Source organism: Musca vetustissima, unplaced genomic scaffold (genome assembly GCF_032173495.1).
Source record: "Musca vetustissima isolate MV318-11 ecotype Yass unplaced genomic scaffold, APGP_CSIRO_Mvet_v1 utg1874, whole genome shotgun sequence".
In the NCBI taxonomy this organism is placed as follows: Eukaryota; Metazoa; Arthropoda; class Insecta; order Diptera; family Muscidae; genus Musca; species Musca vetustissima.
In genome coordinates, this window is record NW_026873218.1 from 60,043 (window position 1) to 82,681 (window position 22,639).

The 22,639-nt window shown below is 37.7% G+C and overlaps 1 protein-coding gene across 1 annotated transcript; it reads right to left on the reverse strand.

Annotated features, from left to right (window-relative positions):
* Positions 1–8,665: 8,665 nt before the first annotated feature.
* On the reverse strand, positions 8,666–22,413 carry LOC133323376 (otoferlin). Its single transcript, XM_061532313.1, has 17 exons — positions 22,231–22,413; positions 21,785–22,176; positions 21,622–21,724; positions 21,367–21,565; positions 21,033–21,296; positions 20,152–20,546; positions 19,767–20,072; positions 18,979–19,709; positions 18,228–18,396; positions 17,287–18,167; positions 16,631–16,768; positions 16,394–16,545; positions 16,202–16,338; positions 15,851–16,032; positions 13,414–13,534; positions 12,377–12,813; positions 8,666–8,840 (listed from the first exon to the last, which is right to left on the reverse strand). Exons 1-17 carry the CDS (start codon positions 22,411–22,413, stop codon positions 8,666–8,668), a joined length of 4,965 nt encoding a protein of 1,654 aa, XP_061388297.1.
* Positions 22,414–22,639: the final 226 nt, after the last annotated feature.

The window sequence follows — 22,639 nt, forward strand, 5'->3', positions numbered from 1 at the left end:
TAATTTCTTTTTTTTTTCAAAATAAATTTTGTGACGAAATTTCATGACAAGGACACTCTGACCCACATTCAATAACCATCGTTTTCAAAACACAACAACAAATTTACAATTTCCGTTTATCCTTTATTTTTTTGAAATCCTTTAACATATGTTCCACACTCTCCACAACACTTTCAAATGCGTATTTGAATTCGTTTCCCGGATTTTCGTATCGTGCGTTCGCCAGTATGGAAAACTTGCAACTGATTATTTTGCCAGTCTCCACCGAACAATAGAAGGCAGCAACAAGATGTCATTCGAACGGCCAGCGATATCACACCAACTGATAACGAAAAAGTCACAGTTAATGGGTTAATGGCAAACAGGAGAAAAGGGGCAGAGGGCGCAGTGGGGTCATGACAAAAAAAAAACAACATTTTCTCTATTTTTTTACAAAATACTCTCTCACTACTAGTAATGGGAATATTATTAAAAAACCCAAAGGGGCGGGAGGGATATTTATCCTTTAGATAACAAGGTAACGAGGGGATGGCCAGGGAGGTCAAACATTATTAAAAAAAATATTTGTCAAGGAGTCTAAAGAGGCGTGAATTTAAATTTTAATTTAAAAAATATATATTTTAAGGGGTCCTTAGATGGGTGGATTTATGAAAAAACAAGTGAGCGGAGCAGTATAGTCGGACGGGGCCATACCCTACACAACTATCACGAAAAGCAAACTTTCTGCGTTTCCATCTTCTGAGCCTAGGTAATATTTCGTGATATTTGCACCCTTTTTACCGAATATAGATGAAAACAACTCCACTTTCTAACCCTGGCATATTTTCATTTTTTTTTAGGTTTTGGTTGATTTGACCCTCAGAATATTCGCCGATCATCAACTAAACAGCCGCTCTAATTATTTGGTCAGATCCCCTTCACCCTGTAAAATATGTGATATTCTGCATATAATAATTGCCTCTGGAGCGACTTGAAAATCTGACAACATTAAAGTTTTCGGTTCATTGCACCCCCTGAATGAAATCTAAATTACACCGAAAACTATAGGCTTCATCCTTGACCATAATTGGAACTTTATGTACAATTTCAAAGCGATCAGCGCAACATTTTCGTCTTCTAATGGAGTAATAGTAATACTATGCACATAGTCCTATTTACCTAATTACATATAACTCCCATATCAGAGTACATACAGCCATATAATTGACATCAATTTGAAAGCCAACAACTCCTCTTGGATATACTACCAATTTATCGGATATATGTCCTTCAGGATCAAGTATATACGCCCCAGAATAAAAATGTTGTAATTTTTCACACAAAAGTCAGTGTCCATTTGACCCGCTAAATATTGACCGATCTTTATCAAAACAGCCATGCCTATTCTTTGGTCCGATCCCCATCTCCATGCAAAAATTCACGATGTTCGGTCCATAACTGCAGCCTCTGGAGCGACCAGAAAAACCGACAAAAATTTAGTATTTGGTCCATTTCATCCTCTATATATTAGCCGATATTTACCAAAAACAATAGGGGTCCTCATTGACCAGAACCCATCGTGCATGCAAAATTTCGTGAAGGTCCATAACAGTGGCCTGTATCGTGTTTACAAATTATAATGGACAGACGGACGGACGGACACACATGTCTAGATCGACTCAGCTAGTCGAGATATGACGATCGGTATACTTAAAGGTGGGTCTAGGACCAATATTTCGCGGCGTTACAAACTTTTGGGGCTGCACAAAACTATAATACCCTGACAACATAGTTTTGTAGGGTATAAATATTTTCCAAAAGGTACATATAGGCCTGGATTTTTTTAAAAAAATGTTTTTCAAGGGGTCCATAGAGGCGTGGATTTATCTATACTAATAAACCAGTAAGGAAAGTTGTAAAATCGGACGGGGCCGACTATATGATACCCTTCACCACTTTGGGTATATTCAAAAGATGAATCCTAACAGACGTCGCATTTTTAAAGGACCAGTAAAATGAAATTGAATTCATAAGGATGTTATTCTGCAACCGATACTAAATTTTACATTTGGCTATATCTAAATCTGAACCGATTTTCATTACTCTGTGCCAAATTTCGAACAAATCGAAATATATATAGGGACTTTGGTACACCATTTACCTTAAATCGGACGAAACTAAATATGGGAGCTATATCTAAATCTTAACGGATTTTCACGAAACTTAACACACATCATTCTAGACCTAATTCATTATGCTGTGCCAAATTTCGTGAAAATCGAAAGATATATACGCACTTTGGTGCACCATATACATTAAATCGGACGAAAATATATATGGGGGCTATATCCAAATATGAATCGATTTTCAGGAAACTTGACACACATCATACTAGACCTAATTCATTACGCTGTGCCAAATTTCGTGCAAATCGAAAAATATATAGGGACTTTGGTAAACCATTTACCTTAATCGGACGATAATATATATATCTAAATCTGAACCGATTTTCAGGAAACTTAACACACATCATCCTACACACCTAATTCATTACGCTGTGCCAACTTTCGAGCAAATCGAATTTTATATAGGGACATAGGTGCAACATTTACATTAAATCGGACGGAAATATATATGGGAGCTATATCTAAATCTGAACCGATTTTCGGGAAACTTAACACACATAATTCTAGACCTAGTTCAAATTTCAAATCGAAATATATATAAGGACTTTGGTGCACCATTTACATAAAATCGGACGAAAATATATATGGGCGCTATATTTAAATCGGAACCGATTTTCAGGAAACTTAAGACACATCATTCTAGACCTTATTCATTACGGTGTGCCAAATTTCGTGGAAATCGAAAGATATATAGGGACTTTGGTGCACCATTTACATTAAATCGGACGAAAATATATATTGGAGCTATATCCAATTCTGAACCGATTTTTAGGAAACATAACACACATCATTCTAGACGTAATTCATTACGTTGTACCAAATTTCGTGCAAATCGAAAGATATATAGGGACCGCTTACATTAAATCGGACGAAAATATATCTGGGAGCTATATCTAAATCTGAACCGATTTTTCCCAATTTCAATAGGTTTCGTCCTTGGGCCAAATAAGTGACCTATGCCAAATATCATCCAAATCGTATATAATTGTGACCTGTACTTTTTCACAAAAATACATGGACGGACTAGCGTAAATCGGCTCAGAAAGTGATTCTATGCATTTTCTCAAAAGGAACCATGTGTCTATGTCGTTTCCTTCTGCCTGTTACAAACATATGCACAAAGACATAATACCCTGTACCGCATTGTGGTGAAGGGTATAAAAAGTAAGGTTATCGACTGGCGGACTGACTGATTTAACGATTCATCAACGTCCAAACGAAACGGCTGAAGGTAGAATCTTGAAATTTTGGGTGAGGGTCATTGTTGGTCCAAAGGTGACAGATAAAGCTGGGCTTTAGGAAATTCGTACTAGAACGGTACGAAAAGTACTAAAAAATACTAAATGCCATTTGTATTTGGCGAAGCGGTAGAGCTAGAACTCTTAAATTTTAAATGAGGGTCGCTGATGGAGTGTAGAATAGCTATAGCAAAGGGTTTTTTTGGACATTCGAACTATACGTATGCGAAAAGTACTAAAATGTACTAAATTTAGTACAATTTCGTAGCATGTAAGCTGGTTAGAGCTAAAAACTTGAAATTTGGAATGCAAATTAAGGTTGAGAAGCAGGGTCGATATAAGGTCGACACGCTGGCTTTGGAAGCGTGTATTTATGTATACGAAAAGTACTATATGGTACTATATTCGGTACAAATTTAATTTGGAGTTACACATCGAGTTGGAATCCTGAAAATTTAAATTAACATTACAGTCGAAGTGTTGGATTGGGATATATACGTAGTTTTGGATATTTTTTACTTATGTGTACGAAAAGTACTAAATCGTACTATAATTGGTACAATTTGGATTTGGGTGAACCGGTAGACCTAGAACAACCATGCAGTTTGGAGCCAGGATCACTGTTGGGGTGTAGGATTATGGTATGTAGATAATTTTGAAAATTCGTACTAATGTGTACTATATGGTACCAAATTTGGATTTTGGGTGAACCGATGGAGCTGGAAGCTTTACATTTGGAGTTAGGATCATTGTTGGGGTAGAGTTGAGCTACATACGTAGTTTTTTACATATGTGTATGAAAATTCGTACTAATGTGTACTATATACAATTTAAATTTTGGATGAACCGATGCGATGAAGTTTTGGAAATTTGTACCAAATGCGGGTTTGAGTGAATCGATTGAGCTGGAATTTTGAAATTTGACGTTCGGATCACTTTTGGGGTGTAGGATTAGACTATGTGGAAAGTTTTGGAAATTCGTACTATTGTGTACTAAATTTGGTACAATTTAACATTTAAGTAAATCAATTGATCTGGAAAACTTGAAATTTGGAAATTAGGTTACTGTTAGAGTGTAGGATTGGGGTATGGATGTAGTTTTGGAAATTCATACGTATGGCTACTAAGTTGTACTAAATTTGGTACAATTTGAATTTTGTGTGAACTGATAGAGCTGGAATCCTGCAATTTGGAGTTACGATCTTTGTTGGTAGTATTGAGTATTGAGCTATGTAGAAAGATTTGTAAATTCGTACTAATGTGTACTAAATGGTACCAAATTTGTATTTGGGTGAACCGATAGAGCTGGAATCTGGAAATAAGGTTACTGTTGCAGTGTAGGATTGGGCTTTGTAAAAAGTTTTGGAAATTCCTGTTAAAGTGTACTAAATTTTGTACAATTTAAATTTTGGGCGAACCAATACAGCTGGAATCCTGAAAATTGGAGTTAGGGTTACATTTGGGGTGTAGGAAGTTTTGGAAATTTGTACTAATGTGTACAAAATAGTACCAAATGTGGATTTGAGTGTACCGATAGAGCTAGAATCTTGAAATTTGAAGTTAGGATTATTGTTGGGGTGTAGGATTGGGCTATGTTGGAAGTTTTGGAAATGTCTTCTGCTGTGTACTAAATGGTAGCGGGTATATGCTAGATAACAAAATATTTTTTAATGGGTATTGAGATGTGGATTTTTTTAAATATTTGTTAACTATTTCCTAGACCCCACGCATCTCCATGCATATCAATATCCCATTTAACGCAAACGATTTGTGACTGTGTCTATTTATTTTTTTATTTTACGCGAGACACCCACAGGACTGAATGACTGTCTGACACAAACAAACAGACAAATACACGCATAAAAGATTTCTCAAGTGTATGGTCACATTTACACTTAAATAAACATAACTATAGACACACACACACACATAAACTGCCACGTACTCCCCTCACGCACACTTGGGCGCCATCCATGTAAGTAAATTGAATTGTGTGACGACGAAATGGAGATGGGTCATTTTGGTTGTGAAATTGATAGTTGTGACAGTTTGTTTACTCTCACTCTTTACTTGGATGTTGTCTGTGGATCTGCCGCTGTGACACACGGGCTCACTGGATGTCACTCGGTGTGTGTGTATGTGCGTGTCATATAAAGAAGTCATTTACATAAAGTGGCAAATCGGCATACAAGTCGAATGTGAGAGCTTCAAACGAATCGGTATGAATCGCTGTGGGTGGTATACACACGCTTTCACTTGTCCATAGGTATTCAGGAGGTGTAGAATTTGCTGTCACTTGGCTGTTGTTGTTGTTTTTGGTCAAAGAAGGAACACATGAGGAAATGGCTCATTTGATGTTTGACATGTTTCAGTGTAACAGAAAAAAATAATGCTCATCAAAGGGAGTTAAACAAGTATTTTTAATAAATCCGTTTCTCTCCTGAAAAACATATTTTAATAGATTTACACCTATGTGGCTATTCGGAAAATATTTTTTAATAAATCCACGCTTCTACGGCTACCCTGAAAATATTTTTTAATAAATCCAGTCCTCTTTGGATAATGTGTGAGAAATATATTTTTAATAAATCCAGGACTCACTTTTGTTGCTTTGATTTTCATTTTTAAATCCCAAATTTATGTCCTGCATCCTTTGCCCACATCGACAATAGTTATTTACATACACATGCATAACAATTGTCTATTTACATATAAATAAATATTTAACATAGTTTTGTGTTATTTGAGGTACGCGTGTATGTGTGTGTGTGTGTTTATTTGCCTGGCAATGTTAAATAACATTTGGCATGTCCTTGCTAAAAGTGTGTAAATGTTTGTGTATGAGTGGTTTTTATACCCTTCACCACAGTGTGGTACAGGGTATAATGTCTTTGTACATATGTTTGTAACATGCAGAAATAATCGAGATAGACCCATGGTTCCTTTTGAGAATATGCATAGAATCACTTTCTGAGTCGATTTATGCAGGTCCGTCTGTCCGTCCGTCCATGTATTTTTGTTAACAAAGTTCAGGACGCATTTATTATCCGATTTGGATGAAATTTGGCACAGGTCACTTAATTGGCCCAAGGACGAACCCTATTGAAAATGGGAAAAATCGGTTCAGATTTAGATATAGCCCCATATATATTTTCGTCCGATTTAAGGTAAATGGTGTACCAAAGTCGCTATATATCTTTCGATTTGCACGAAATTTGGCATAGAGTCCTCAATTATGTCTACAATGATGTGTGCCAAGTTTCGAGAAAATCGGTTCAGATTTAGATATAGCTCCCATATATAGTTTCGTCCGATTTAAGGTAAATGGTGCACCAAAGTCCCTATATATCTTTCGATTTGCACGAAATTTGGCACAACGTACTGAATTGAGCCTAAATTGATGTCTGCCAAGTTTCGAGAAAATCGGTCCAGATTTAGATATAGCTCCCATATATAGTTTCTTCCAATTTCATGTAAATGGTGCACCAAAGTCCCTATATATCTTTCGATTTGCACGAAATTTGGCATAGAGTCCTGAATTAGGTCTACAATGATGTGTGCTAAGTTTCAAGAAAATCGGGTCAGATTTAGATATAGCTCCCATATATATTTTCGTCCGATTTAAGGTAAATGGTGCACCAAAGCCCCTATATATCTTTCGATTTGCACGAAATTTGGCACAGCGTACTGAATTAGGTATACAATGATGTGTGCTAAGTTTCAAGAAAATCGGGTCAGATTTAGATATAGCTCCCATATATAGTTTCGTCCAATTTAAGGTAAATGGTGCACCAAAGTCCCTATATATCTTTCGATTTGCACGAAATTTGGCACAGCGTACTGAATTAGGTATACAATGATGTGTGCCAAGTTTCGCGAAAATCGGTTCAGATTTAGATATAGCTCCCATATATAGTTTCGTCCGATTTAAGGTAAATGGTGCACCAAAGTCCCTATATATCTTTCGATTTGCACGAAATTTGGCATAGAGTCCTGAATTAGGTCTACATTGATGTGTGCTAAGTTTCAAGAAAATCGGGTCAGATTTAGATATAGCTCCCATATATAGTTTCGTCCGATTTAAGGCAAATGGTGCACTAAAGTCCCTATATATCTTTCGATTTGCACGAAATTTGGCATAGAGTACTGAATTAGGTCCTGAATGATTTGTGCCAAGTTTCAAGAAAATCGGGTCAGATTTAGATATAGCTCCCATATATAGTTTCGTCCGATCTGAGGTAAATGGGGCTCCAAAGTGCCTATATAACTTTCGATTTGCACGAAATTTGGCATGGGTTACTAAATTAGGTTCTGAATGATTTGTGCCAAGTTTCGTAAAAATCGGTTCAGATTTAGATATAGCTTCAATATATATTTTCGACCAATTTAATTCAAATTGTGCACCCAAAGATTGGCCGGTCGGCACACAATTTAGTACAATGTACTGTTACTATAACCGTTCGTGTGTCATGTTTTCTTGAAATTGGTTCAGATTTACATATACCTTCTATATATATTTTCGTCCGATTTTAAGTAAATGATACACTAAAGGCCCATACACGTACAGAAATTAATAAAAATTAATATCTAGCAAGTTTCCTTGAAATCGGTTCAGATTAGCTTCCATACATAATTTCGACGTATTCATGTCGACTGTACACCAAATAATCAATGGGCGCTTGATAGATACATTTTAAACAGTGCGTGTACTTTAAATCTATTTACACAATTTAGAATAGGTTGCAGAATGGCATGTGTTAGAATTGATGTTAGTCGGTTTACTTATAGATAAAAATCGCATATTTAAGTTCAGTCAATTTTATGCCAATGTTCCTTAGAAAAGGCGACGTCTGTTAGGATACATATGTAGAATATCCCCAAAGTGGTGAAGGGTAAAATATAGTCGGCCCAGTCCGACTTTACTATTTTCCTTACTGGTTGTTGTTGTTATTTTTCGGTTTTTAATTTGTGGTTGTGAAGGTAACCAAATCGGAAGTCCTGTACATCTACACACAAACACTCACGTCACTGAGTAGTAGACGTCCAGCTTTTGTAATTTGAGATTTTTTTTTTTGGAAAAAAGGATAAATGCCCTTGCGGTATTAAAAAAAACGTATAAAAAGATTCCAATCACCACCTTTCGTACTTCGAAGTTCCATAAATAGACAAGGATATTTCAACACAATATCATTTTTTTTATTTTAAAAAATCGATAAATAAATAATATGCTAAAAATTACAAATACAACAAAAAATAACAATATCAATATGTCCATTGTTCCAATAGCAACGGTAAATTCATAACAAATAAAAATATTAAAAATCCCAACAGGGCCAATAATCCAAGAATTAGAAAATATTTCAGAAAATTCGGTGCGATTATACGTTTCAAACCTTTCCAGGGATTTGTTAGGGGATTGAAGGAGGTTGGAGGACGTCTGTAACAAAAAAAAATTATTAAAAAAATTAAGGATGCTGCAGGACCCTTGAAAAATATTTTTAAACAAATCTACTCCTGGGCTGGACTCTTGAAATAATCTACGATTTTTAGGACCCTTGGAATAAGAGGAATAAGTCTCCTTTCCATCGCATATAAAGTGCTATCTAGCGTACTGTGTGCACGACTGAAGCCAATGGTCAATGACATTATTGGACCATACCTATGTGGCTTCAGACCTGGCCAGATTTTCACTCTGCGCCAAATCCTGGAAAAAAACACACGAAAAACACATCGACACATTCCACCTATTCGTCGACTATAAAGCCGCATTCGACAGCCCTATCCGTTCAGAGGTGTAGAAAACCATGTCTGCGTTTGGCATTCCTGCAAAATTAATTCGGCTATGCAGGATAACTTTAACTGGCACAAAATCAGCAGTTAAAGTCGGTAAGGACCTCTCGGAGCCCTTTAATACCGAACGAGGATTCAGACCAGGTGACAGTTTGTCGTGTGACTTTTTAACATCCTGCTGGAAAAGTTCATACGAGAGGCAAAAGTGAACAGGAATGACACTCTGTACACCAAACAACACATGTTACTCGCCTAAGCCGATGACATCGACATAATGGGTAGAACATTGAGAGCGGTAACAGCCACCTTTGAACAAATTGAGAAGGAGCTGCCAAAGTGGGTCTGGCAGTAATCGGCGAGAAGACCAAGCTGATGGTATCAACGCGCAAAGACGTCCAGTAGACTCGGACCTATGGAACTTGATAACTACAGCTTCGATGTAGTCGAAGATTTTATATACCTTGGTACCGCCATAAATAAAACGAATGACATCAGTTTTGAAATTCGAAGAAGGATAGTGATGACCAACATATGCTACTACGGTCTGAGCAAACAACTCAAAAGCAAGGCCACCTCCCGCCAGACCAAACTCACAAGCTACAAGACGTTGATACTACCCGTGCTGTTATATGGTTCTGAAGCATGGGTACTTACACAATCAGATGAGACAGCTCTTGGAGTATTTGAAAGAAAAATTCTCCGAAAGATCTATGGACCGATCTGCGTTGACGGTGAATATCGCCGTCGAATGAACCATGAGTTGTACCAGCTATTCTCGGACATCGACATTGTTAGACGTATTGAGCTGAAGCGACTACGTTGGCTAGGTAATGTTGTGGGAATGAATGAAGATGCCCCAGCCCAGAAGGCATATAAAAGCGAACCAGCTGATGGTTCACGCAGAAGGGGAAGGCCACCAATACGATGGAAAGATCAAGTAGAAGACAACATTGCCGAAAATGGTCTTTCAAATTGGAAAAAACTGCGCAAAAGACCGACGCGCCTGGAAATCTTTTCTAAGCTCGGCTTATGGAACGAAAGTTCTGTCACAAGTCAGCTAAAGAAAAAAAGTCAGGACACTTGAAAAATATGGTTTAAGAAATCTACGCCTGTGCCGGACACTTGAAAAATGTATTTTAATAAATCTTCCCCTTTTGGAACCTTTGAAGATATTTTTTTAAGAAATCTACGCCTGGGCAGGATCCTCGAAAAATATTTTTTTAATGAATGTTCTCCTTTTGGACCCCTTAAAGATATTTTTTTTAATAAATCCACTCCTTCTTTTTGAACCTTGAAAAATTATTTTTAAAAAATCCACGCCTTCTTTGGGACCCTTTTAATAAATCCACGCCTTCTTTGGGACCCTATTAATAAATCCACGCCTTCTTTGGGACCCTATTAATAAATCCACGCCTTCTTTGGGACCCAGTTAAAAAATCCACGCCTTCTTTGGGACCCTGTTAAAAAATCCACGCCTTCTTTGGGACCCTGTTAAAAAATCCACGCCTTCTTTGGGACCCAGTTAAAAAATCCACGCCTTCTTTGGGGCCCTATTAATAAATCCACGCCTTCTTTGGGACCCATTAATAAATACACGCCTTCTTTGGGACCATGTTAAAAAATCCACGCCTTCTTTGGGACCCAGTTAAAAAATCCACGCCTTCTTTGGGACCCTATTAATAAATCCACGCCTTCTTTGGGACCCTATTAATAAATCCACGCCTTCTTTGGGACCATGTTAAAAAATCCACGCCTTCTTTGGGACTCTGTTAAAAAATCCACGCCTTCTTTGGGACCCAGTTAAAAAATCCACGCCTTCTTTGGGACCCAGTTAAAAAATCCACGCCTTCTTTGGGACCCTATTAATAAATCCACGACTTCTTTGGGACCCTATTAATAAATCCACGCCTTCTTTGGGACCCTATTAATAAATCCACGCCTTCTTTGGGACCCTATTAATAAATCCACGCCTTCTTTGGGACCCTATTAATAAATCCACGCCTTCTTTGGGGCCCTATTAATAAATCCACGCCTTCTTTGGGACCCTATTAATAAATCCAGGCCTTCTTTGGGACCCTGTTAAAAAATCCACGCCTTCTTTGGGACCCTGTTAAAAAATCCACGCCTTCTTTGGGACCCTGTTAAAAAATCCACGCCTTCTTTGGGACCCAGTTAAAAAATCCACGCCTTCTTTGGGACCCTTTTAATAAATCCACGCCTTCTTTGGGACCCTATTAATAAATCCACGCCTTCTTTGGGACCCTGTTAAAAAATCCACGCCTTCTTTGGGACCCTGTTAAAAAATCCACGCCTTCTTTGGGACCCAGTTAAAAAATCCACGCCTTCTTTGGGACCCTTTTAATAAATCCACGACTTCTTTGGGAGCCTTTTAATAAATCCACGACTTCTTTGGGACCCTTTTAATAAATCCACGCCTTCTTTGGGACCCTTTTAATAAATCCACGCCTTCTTTGGGACCCTATTAATAAATCCACGCCTTCTTAATAAAATCCACGCCTTCTTTGGGACCCTTTTAATAAATCCACGACTTCTTTGGGAGCCTTTTAATAAATCCACGACTTCTTTGGGACCCTTTTAATAAATCCACGCCTTCTTTGGGATCCTTTTAATAAATCCACGCCTTCTTTGGGACCCTATTAATAAATCCACGCCTTCTTTGGGACCCTATTAATAAATCCACGCCTTCTTTGGGACCTGTTAAAAAATCCACGCCTTCTTTGGGACCCTGTTAAAAAATCCACGCCTTCTTTGGGACCCTATTAATAAATCCACGCCTTCTTTGGGACCCTATTAATAAATCCACGCCTTCTTTGGGACCCTATTAATAAATCCACGCCTTCTTTGGGACCCTTTTAATAAATCCACGACTTCTTTGGGAGCCTTTTAATAAATCCACGACTTCTTTGGGACCCTTTTAATAAATCCACGCCTTCTTTGGGACCCTTTTAATAAATCCACGCCTTCTTTGGGACCCTTTTAATAAATCCACGACTTCTTTGGGACCCTTGAAAAATATTTTTTTAATAACTCCACGCCAGGGACACTTGAAAAATATCATTTAATAAATCCACTTCTGTATGGTACCCTTAATAATATTTTTTGAACCAGCCTCTAGTGGTTCCCCTAAAAATATATATTTTCCTATGTCCCCTTTTTTCTCACCTTGGTTCTGGCAAAGCATTTGGTGGATTCCTACCCAATCCCGCTGGATACAGGGCTGCCTCCTTCTCCGTCAATAGTTCCAATTCCATTTCAATTTTCCCCGCCATACCCAATTTATTGCCCATGTCGGGAATATTTCCTCGTACAGGAAACCAGCCACGAATTTTCTTTTCACGAAAAAGATTCACAAATTTCACTCCCCCAGCTGCACACGCTTTGGCTCCCCGCTGAGTGATGTCAATCCGATTTTCCTCTGTGATTAATTGACATTTCTTGGCCGTCTCAAAAGGTTGAGGAAAATTCGACAGATTTATTTCCAGGGAGCCAAGAAAATCATCCTGTGAGATAATATCATCGTCCCAGATTTGCAGATAGAGTTTGGGTGGTTGTTTGCTGTGGTATTCCTCCATGAGACCGGTTTTGCGTTTGACCAGCATCTGCAAGGACCAAAGAGGGGAGACAGAGAGGGTGAGAAGAGAGTACAAATGATGGCTGTGTAATAAACACCAATTCATAATCAGTTTCATTTATATGTGCATATATACATATGCAGGTGTGTAAGTGTGTGTGTGGCAATAAATATAATAATGTGATAATGTCCTGGGAACCATGACCGGGGTATAGGTTGTCCTTTGAGTTGGCTGGTCAAAGCTCTCATTAATTCTAATGAGGATTTATGCTTACCTTTGCCAGCCAAGGAAAAATGAAATATAAAATCCATATTTGTTAGGAAACCAGGAACATATCCTTGTCAGGACAACAAGGATAACAATGTCGAATTTTTAAAGAATTTTTTGTTTCATTTTAATTATTGAAAATATTTGCCATTTGATATTTTTCGTAACAAGCCTAGCACTAATTATCACTTGGTCTGCTTTAGAGCTAGCATCAACCTTTGACCTGCCAAGGAATATCCCGAAACATCTATCATTTTTGGCGGTCACACAATTAAATTTAATTAGAGCTCATTATTATTTCTTTTTTAATTTCATATCCGAAGAAAAATTTCTCCGTTGGAGGACCATCTCAATACTTACCCTATCCTCAATGCTGGAGTATTTCAAGGGAAATATCATGCGCCAATTAAATTTACCCTCACCATTCAGCGAACGGTAATGGATATCTGTGGTCTGGGCCTGATCAGGATTAGAACACCAACTAACAAAAATAATAAAAAAGGGAACAATGAAATACAGCAGACAAAAAAACAAAAAAAAATATTTAAAACTAAATCTGAAATCAATCTGGCAAGGAATTAAAAAAAAAATATCGCAAGAGGCCAGAAATACATCGGAATGACCTTATGGGTAAGTCCATAAGGTCATGCAATGCTTAAAATAAAAACCAGTAAGGAAAGTAGTAAAGTCGGACGGGGCCGACTATATGATACCCTTCACCACTTTGGGTATATTCAACAGATGACTTCTAACAGACGTCGCATTTTTAAAGGACCAGTAAAATGAAATTGGATCCATAAACATGGATAGGATCTATATCTAAATCCGAACCGATTTTCAGGAAACTTAACATACATCATTCTAGACCTAATTCATTACACTGTGCCAAATTTCGTGCAAATCGAAAGATATATAGGGACTTTGGTACACCATTTACATTAAATCGGACGAAAATATATATGGGAGTTATATCTGACACACATCATTCTAGACCTAATGCATTACCGATTTTCAGGAAACTTAACCCACATCATTCTAGACCTAATGCATTACGCTGTGCCAAATTTCGTGAAAATCGAGAGATATATAGGGATTTCAATGCACCATTTACATTAAATCGGACGAAAATATATATATATGGGAGCTATATCTAAATCTGAACCGTTTTTCTCCAAACTTAGCACAAATCATTCCAAACTTAATTCTTTACGCTGTGCCAAATTTCGTGCAAATCGAAAGATATATAGGAACTTTGTTACACCATTTACCTTACATCGGACGAAAATATATATGGGAGCTATATCTAAATCTGAATCGATTTTCGGAAAACTTAACACACATCATTCTAGACCTAATTCATTACGCTGTGCCAAATTTCGTGCAAATCGAAAGATATATAGGGACTTTGGTGGACCATTTGCATTAAATCGGACGAAAATATATATGAGAGCTATATCTAAATCTGAATCGATTTTCGGGAAACTTAACACACATCATTCTAGGCCTTATTCATTACGCTGTGCCAAATTTCGTGCTAATCGAAAGATGTATCGGGACTTTGGTATACCTTTTGCCTTAGATCGGACGAAAATATATATGGGAGCTATATCCAAATCTGACCCGATTTTCAGGAAACTTAACACACATCATTCTAAACCTAATTCTTTACGCTGTGCCAAATTTCGTGTAAATCGAAAGATATATAGGGACTTTCTTGCACCATTTACATTAAATCGGAAGAAAATATATATGGGAGCTATATCTAAATCTGAACCGATTTTCACAAAAATGAACACACTTCATTCTAGACCTAACTCATTACTCTGTGCCAAATTTCGTACAAATCGAACGATATATAGGGACTTTGGTGCACCATTTACCTTAAATCGGACGAATATATATATGGGAGCTATATCAAAATCTGAACCGATTTTCAGGAAACTTAACACACATCATTCTAGACCTAATGCATTACGCTGTGCCAAATTTCGTGCAAATCGAAAGATATATAGGGACCGTTTACATCGAATCGGAGGGAAATATATATGGGAGCTATATCAAAATCTGAACCGATTTTTCCCAATTACAATAGGGTTCGTCCTTGGGTCAAATAAGTGACCTATGCCAAATTTCATCCAAATCGGATCATAAATGCGAACTGTACTTTGTTTACAATTTAACATTGACAGGCAGACGGACGGACGGAGGCGTGGAGGTCCAAAGGCGTGGATTTATTAAGACATATTTTTCAAGGGGTCTATAGAGGCGTAGATTTATTAAGACATATTTTTCAAGGGGTCTATAGAGGCGTGGATTTATTAAGACATATTTTTCAAGGGGTCTATAGAGGCGTGGATTTATTAAGACATATTTTTCAAGGGGTCTATAGAGGCGTGGATTTATTAAGACATATTTTTCATGGGGTCTATAGAGGCGTGGATTTATTAAGACATATTTTTCAAGGGGTCTATAGAGGCGTGGATTTATTAAGACATATTTTTCAAGGGGTCTATAGAGGCGTGGATTTATTAAGACATATTTTTCAAGGGCTTTTTTTTAATGGACCATAACCCAAGATTTTCATAGAAATTTTTTTAAATTTTTTATGGACGCACCCATATACTATTTCAATTTTAAAATAATTGGGCCATTAGTTAGCATTTGATTGTTAGTTGCTGGGTTAATCTGAGGCATATTAATTTCTCTGCTCATATTTAGAGTGGCCAGACATAAAAAAGAAAACAATCACCCCCAGCCCCTTTATATTCTCTTACCCTTATTTGTATCCCTAACTTACCCCTTGACATAGATATCACTCATGGCATTGCCGAAAATATTTCGTTCATCCAGCACCACATCGCTGACACTGAAAATAACGAGGCGTAATTCAAATAGCTCCGGTGGCTGAGGTGTAATATCGATGACCGGTGGTAAATTCAGATTGCCATCGAACAATTCCAGCCACAATTGGATTTTACCCTGCCGAAAAGAAGAAGAAGGAGAGCGCGAAGAAAATAATTGGTTTACATTTCAAATCAAATATTTAGATTTTTTTTTTTTTGGGAAATGTAGCCGAAGATAAATGCCGATAATTGATACTTTTTTATAGAGTGCTTGTTTATGTGTTGGTGTACAGGTGCCAGATTACCTGTTCAATTCCAGGACATTCACTGCGATATAAGGAACGTGTCTCCACGTGTTCGGGTATTAATTTGTAACCAAATGATGGTAGGGTTTGGAGATTTTTCAATGCCGTCAAAGCCAAACGTTCGCGAGGATCTTCATCTAAAGGAATGTTTTTTTTTAGAAAAAAAATATCTAAAATTCAGGAGATTTTTACCTAAGGCTAAAATGGTTTCATCCTCAAAGGACACACCATCAACTTCTATTCTATTGTCCTTATAGCGGGGTAATTTTATGTCATTTTTCTTACAAAGGTCCTCTAGGATTTCCCTGGGAGTCTGGGAATCTCTCCATTTATTATAGCCAATACTAGGGAAGGGGGAGGGTGGGTATAATAGGGGCGATAATAAAATGTATATTCTTGAAGTACTTTAAAATATAGATGTGTTTTTACCTTGAAAATTCATTGGCAATGCCCACTGTGGCTCGATGCCTGCTACGCCATCTGTCTTCCAAATCAATGGAGGTAGAGCCAATGGGTTCATCGCGTAAACTGTGGCGATTGAATATCGACACATCCAATATATGTTCCCTGGAAAGAAATGGAATTTATTTAAAACAAATTTGAAGGATACGCGGAGGAGAGGATTTTTGTTTTAAATATTTTAAAGCATACACTTAGGCGTCATATTAAAAAAAAAAGTATTTTTATATAGCATACTCTGAGGGATGGATTAACAAAAATATATTTTACAAATGCTATACTGAAGCGTTGAATTATTTTTCAAAGCCTACATTGAGGCGTGTATTTTTTTTAATTATTTTTCAAAGCCTACATTGAGGCGTGGATTTTTTTTTTAATTTATTTTTTTAAAGCCTACTTTGAGGCATGGATTTTTTTAATTATTTTTCAAAGCCTACATTGAGGCGTGGATTTTTTTAAATTATTTTTCAAAGCCTACATTGAGGCGTGGATATTAAGAAAAACACATTTTTCAAAGCCTACATTGAGGCGTGGATATTAAGAAAAACACATTTTTCAAAGCCTACATTGAGGCGTGGATATTTTAAAAAATTATTGTTATAGAGAAAAAATAGTCTGTTATTTACCTTGGCAATAGACCCTCCAATTGAAAACATTTTCCAAATATCGGATTACTTTCGTTTGGCACAAATTCGGCACGATTGGAAATTTGTGTACGGCCCCATTGAACCCGAACATAGGCATCAGCCTGGGCATGTTTTTCTCCGGGACGCAACTGTAAACCTTGTACAACATATACCCGAACGACAACCTTTACCAAATCCGCTAGCGACTGCAATTGCATCTGATAGCGGGGATTCAAGGCAGTGGCTAAGGGTTTCAGTAAATAACCTTCCAACCTTTCCATTCCACCTCCCCGACACTGACATGCTGTCACTTTGATTTTCATTTTCAAGGTGGCATAAATTTCTTCCTTGGTCAGGGGATTATTGTTACTTCTCACACCATGTACCAATTGAAAGGTTTCCGACCAATCTCTGAGATAACTAAATTCCGATTGTTTTTCCAACTCATTCGGATAGATACACAGACGGTGTTTGAAACGAGATACGGCGCTACAGGATTCTTCAACATTTATGGAATTATAAAATTTAGTCCACCAATTGAACTGCCTTTCATCCTCGAGATTCTGAGGTTCTCCAGTTATTTTCTGGGGAGATTTTTTATGGAATATACCTCTCCATGGGGATTTTTTGGGAGATTTCTTTAAAAGTGGCATCGATTCTGATTCCACATCTGTGGTCAGGTGTAATGTGGTGTTTGTTTCCGCATTTGACAGTTCGTCATCATCTTCTCGAGGAACACACTTGATATCCTTGTGTAGTTCCAAATAACGCTTGGCATTCGATATTAGAACTGCCCCCACAGTGGTTTCCTGTTCTTTGGCAGAAATCACCACATCTGTGGCAATAATTGCCGGCCAATATTCTAATTGTTCGGGCAGGCTCTGTAAAGGTGAAATATGGGAGGGTTTCTTTTCAGGGGGACTACTTTTCGGTTGCCTTACCACAACTCCCGAGGCATAGGAAATTAAGAAATTGAAGCTATTCCCCAGTCTGGCTGTGGATAAGCCACTGACCAGCAACAGATCAGCCATCATTAACTTGACCCGATGCCTCCCCGAGAAGACACTTGTCTTCGTGTAATTTCGTAAACCGGCAAATATGACTTCGAGGCTGAAAATTATTTTGGAGGTGGTTAAATGAAATTGTGGTGAATTTTTTCTATCGAAGAAAATTGCCTCATTTGATAAGAAAGAAAAGAGGTCGAGGTGAATTTTTTTCTATAGAAAAAAATCGCCTCTGTTGGTAACTGAGGTCGAGGTGAATTTTGTTCTATAGAAAAAAATTACCTCAGTTGGTAACTGAGGTCGAGGTGAATTTTTTTCTATTGAAAAAAATTGCCTCAGGTGGTAACTGAGGTCGAGGTGAATTTTTTTCTATAGAAAAAAAATTATTTTTTTCTATAGAAAAAAAATTACCTCAGTTGGTAACTGAGGTCGTGGTGAATTGTTTTCTATTGAAAAAAATTACCTCAGTTGGTAACTGAGGTCGAGGTGATTTTTTTTTCTATAGAAAAAATTACCTCAGTTGGTAACTGAGGTCGAGGTGAATTTTTTTCTATAGAAAAAATTACCTCAGTTGGTAACTGAGGTCGAGATGAATTTTTTTCTATAGAAAAAATTACCTCAGTTGGTAACCGAGGTTGAGGTGAATTTTTTCTATAGAAAATATAGTGGTGAATACACTAACACTTACACATAATTTTTCATAGTTGGTCTAATGGCCGCCGGTATGCCCACTGTAACCAAGGCCAGCTCCAACGAATCCGCATCTTCTTCATTTGCTGCCTCCACCAGCTCAGCTGAAATTAAAATCTCTGCCCTAATGGTACCATTCAAGGATATTGGCAACCATCGTAGCGGAGGTGGAGATAGATTCTGTAAGGCCATGTATTTTTCCAAGGCATGTTTATGACCATCCATTTTATTTTCCAAATCTTGGTGCCTCTCCGCAGCTATAACTGTCACAGGGAGTATCCCACAACCCAAATAATCATCGGCAGTTCTACGATCCGTATCATATAATTCGATGGCAAGGAGAGGAGAATTGGTGTTACCATACCACTCGATCGGTCCTGGCAAGGTCACATTGTTCAGTGTTATGACCGCATTCCATATGGGTGAGAGGGTGGTAAAGAGTATTGGTGTCTCGGCTGCATGTGGACCAAACATTATCCGTACATAGGGATCACAGAGGCCATTACGATCTGATCCTGGTCGAATCTTGGCTTGATGTATGAATATACGACAGTTGTAGCGGGTAAAGGCCTTCAAAGGACGATAATAAAATGGCTCAGGGTTTGACCACTCCTGTTTGATTTTATTCAACAATAGGGAATGCTCCCGTTCAGTGGTTATGCTCAGGCAGCCAAGGAGAATGCCAGCAATGCAGCCACATTGCCGGCAGGTGTGGTGGCAATGTGAGTCCTGGGTGGAGCAGGAAGGGGGGTTACCTTGAAAAAAGGGGAATTTAAAATCGCCTACCTTGAAGACAAAATTTCGAACTTTCCAACATTGATTCCATGATCCTTCCTCCTCCCATTGTGATTCGGCAAAAATAAAGGATTTGGGATTAAGGCGGCAAAATCCGCACTCTTTATTACCGGCATGGAGTATCAAAACTAAATCTGGCCATTTATCTTGTAGACAAGTTACAGACAGTAGATTTTGAAGATCGATAATGTATTTTGAAAGGTCCTGCAGCACTTTTTCTATAGACTGTTCCATGACCTTGTCATCAGCCGGTTTAAGAGTTGAGCGTAAATTTCGTAAATCTTCGGAAAATTTTAGCTAATGGAGGAGAAGGTATCAAAAATTTATATCAAATCAGGAGGCTGATGATTTGAATAAGTTTTCCTCATGACCTTACCAGATAATCCTGCATATAAGATAAACATCTGACATCCCACTGTGTGGGTTCCTTGGGACCTCGATATTCCAGTCTATGTGAGTCCACAGAAGTCTTTATAAAATATAATAGCCTTGTGCAAATATATCTTAGTATCTTTAATTGAGCCTGACGATGTTCGCCATAGAGAACTTGGAATTGATGAAATTTGTCCAATTCCTGCTGGATGATATCCTTAAGTTCTTGAAAAAATTTGGCACTTTTATCCTTATGACGATAATCAGGTAATTGCAGACGCATCGTTATGGTCTTATAGGGTGACTCTTGTTGGAAATATTTCAAAGGTTTGGCAATTTTTGGACCTTTCTTGGCGGGATATGGCTTGAGGAAACATTCCACGGAATTTGAAGAGGCTTCTGAAATTATGAATAGGGAAAATTATTTTTCAAGGGATCCATATATGCGTGGATTTATATATATAAATATTTTTCCAAGGTCCTGCACAGGCGTGGAAAAATTTTTAAGGGGTCAAAAGAGGCCTTTAAAATCCTTTCAAACTATTTTTCAAGGGGTTTAAAAAGTTCTCTGAGGCCCTTTCAAAATTATTTTCAAGGGGTCTAAAAAGGCCTCTGAGATTTTTAAAACAATATTTTTCAAGGGCCCTGCACAGGCGTGGAAAATTTTCAAGGGGTCAAAAGAGGCCTTTGAAATCCTTTCAAAATATTTTTCAAGGGGTTAAAAAGGCCTCTGAGGCTCTTTCAAAATATTTTTCAATGGGTCTAAAGAGGCCTCTGAGGCCTTTAAAAATATTTTTTAACAAATCTACGCCTCTGAGGTCCTGCGAAACAATTTTTTTAAACAACCCTTTGAAAAATATTTTTATAACAATCCTTTGGACCTACCCGCCATCTTCATTTGAATTTTACAATTACTGACATTGCCATGCATAAATTCTCCTTGCAGTAGCAAAAACTCCACCAGAAACGATTCCTCTTGCCAATGGCGGGATTCATCCAATGGAGGTATGGATTTAATATTTAAATTCCTTGTGATTGGTGGAGATTCCAAACATTCAGAACGAATCTCAAATAATAGACGTCCAATATATTTGGTCGGAATAAGACTGTCATAGAAATGTATAAAACAGGGGCCCAAAAAGGGTTTATCTAGGGGGGAAATGAGAAACAAAATTTAAAAAAAATCCACGATCTTCCCTAGAAGTAAGGGTTCCGCTACCTTTGAAGGCTATGTCCTGAAAATGAATTTCGTATTCGGCCAGGCATTTCCATTGCAGCTGCTCCTGGGCCATTAACTGCAGCAGTAAAGTTTGGGATAGTGATGGATATATCCAGGCAAAATGGGCTTCCTGATTCCATACAGGATATTGGGTATTTTTGGCAAGCGAAGTTTTGCCTTTAAAGGGATGGAATCTAAACTTTGGAGAAAGTTTTTTTAGGGACGATTTTTTCAGAAAAAAAATAAAAAATCTACTTGCAAAAAATAATCCGATTTCTTGGCCATAATGCCACGATAAAATATCACACTATAGAGAATATTGCAACGCACCTCCGCCTCCACATTATCCAATAAATTTCTGGAAATTTTGAAAAAAAGAAAATCATATCAATTTCCATTTCAATTTTCAAAAACCCACTTTTCAATATTATCATAATCCTGATTAATTTGCCACACATTTGTGGTTACGCTCTGCATATCCTCCCCATCCTCTTCACCTGGCCTTAACAACGTCTGAGGATTCGTTGCCTGAGAAACAATGGCCAAATCAATTTGCAAATAACCCCGGGGACCATCGCCGTGATTTTCACTCTTTCCCTCTCTTTGGGAACCCTCACCCTCAATGGCAGCCTCCAAGCGTCCCCACTTCTTAAAGTAACAGCGATTGCCCTGATGCCAAACACTTTGCATGTCGACCAGTAGTTCTCCCAGGGTGGTATCTTTGCGGCATGGCGTTCGTCTTTTGACCTCATAGCGGATGGTCAAACGCAACAGTTCCACCAAAGTACATTTCAGCTCAAAGACAAAATACTTAAGGAAATCAAAATTACCATCGTTGGAATAATTTTTGCCCCGGGGACTTACCTCATTGAAATAGGGATTTTCCGAATTGGCAAAAACCTTGGTGTGGCGTGTTGTTTTGTTCAATGACACACGCACATAGATTTCACTTTGAAAGATGCCCAACTGTCTGGCCTTATGAATGGTGGTGCAAATCAAAAAATCCTGCGGTACATTGAGGAAGCAATTTTCCTGAGAGGGTAACATATTTCCAGTTTTTCTTTTTTTAATTTTTGAATTGCAACTGTCATCACAGTTTGAAAGTTTTCAAAGTTTTGGTAAAGTTTTATTACAAAATTAGAGCTTTTTGCATTCAAGCTCTTATGAGCAAAGCTTTACTATATGAGAAAATCCAATTTTTTTTTCGGAAAAAAGTATTAAAAAACATGTTCCTTTAAAAAATATTTTTTATACAAATCCGCTCTTGGTTTAG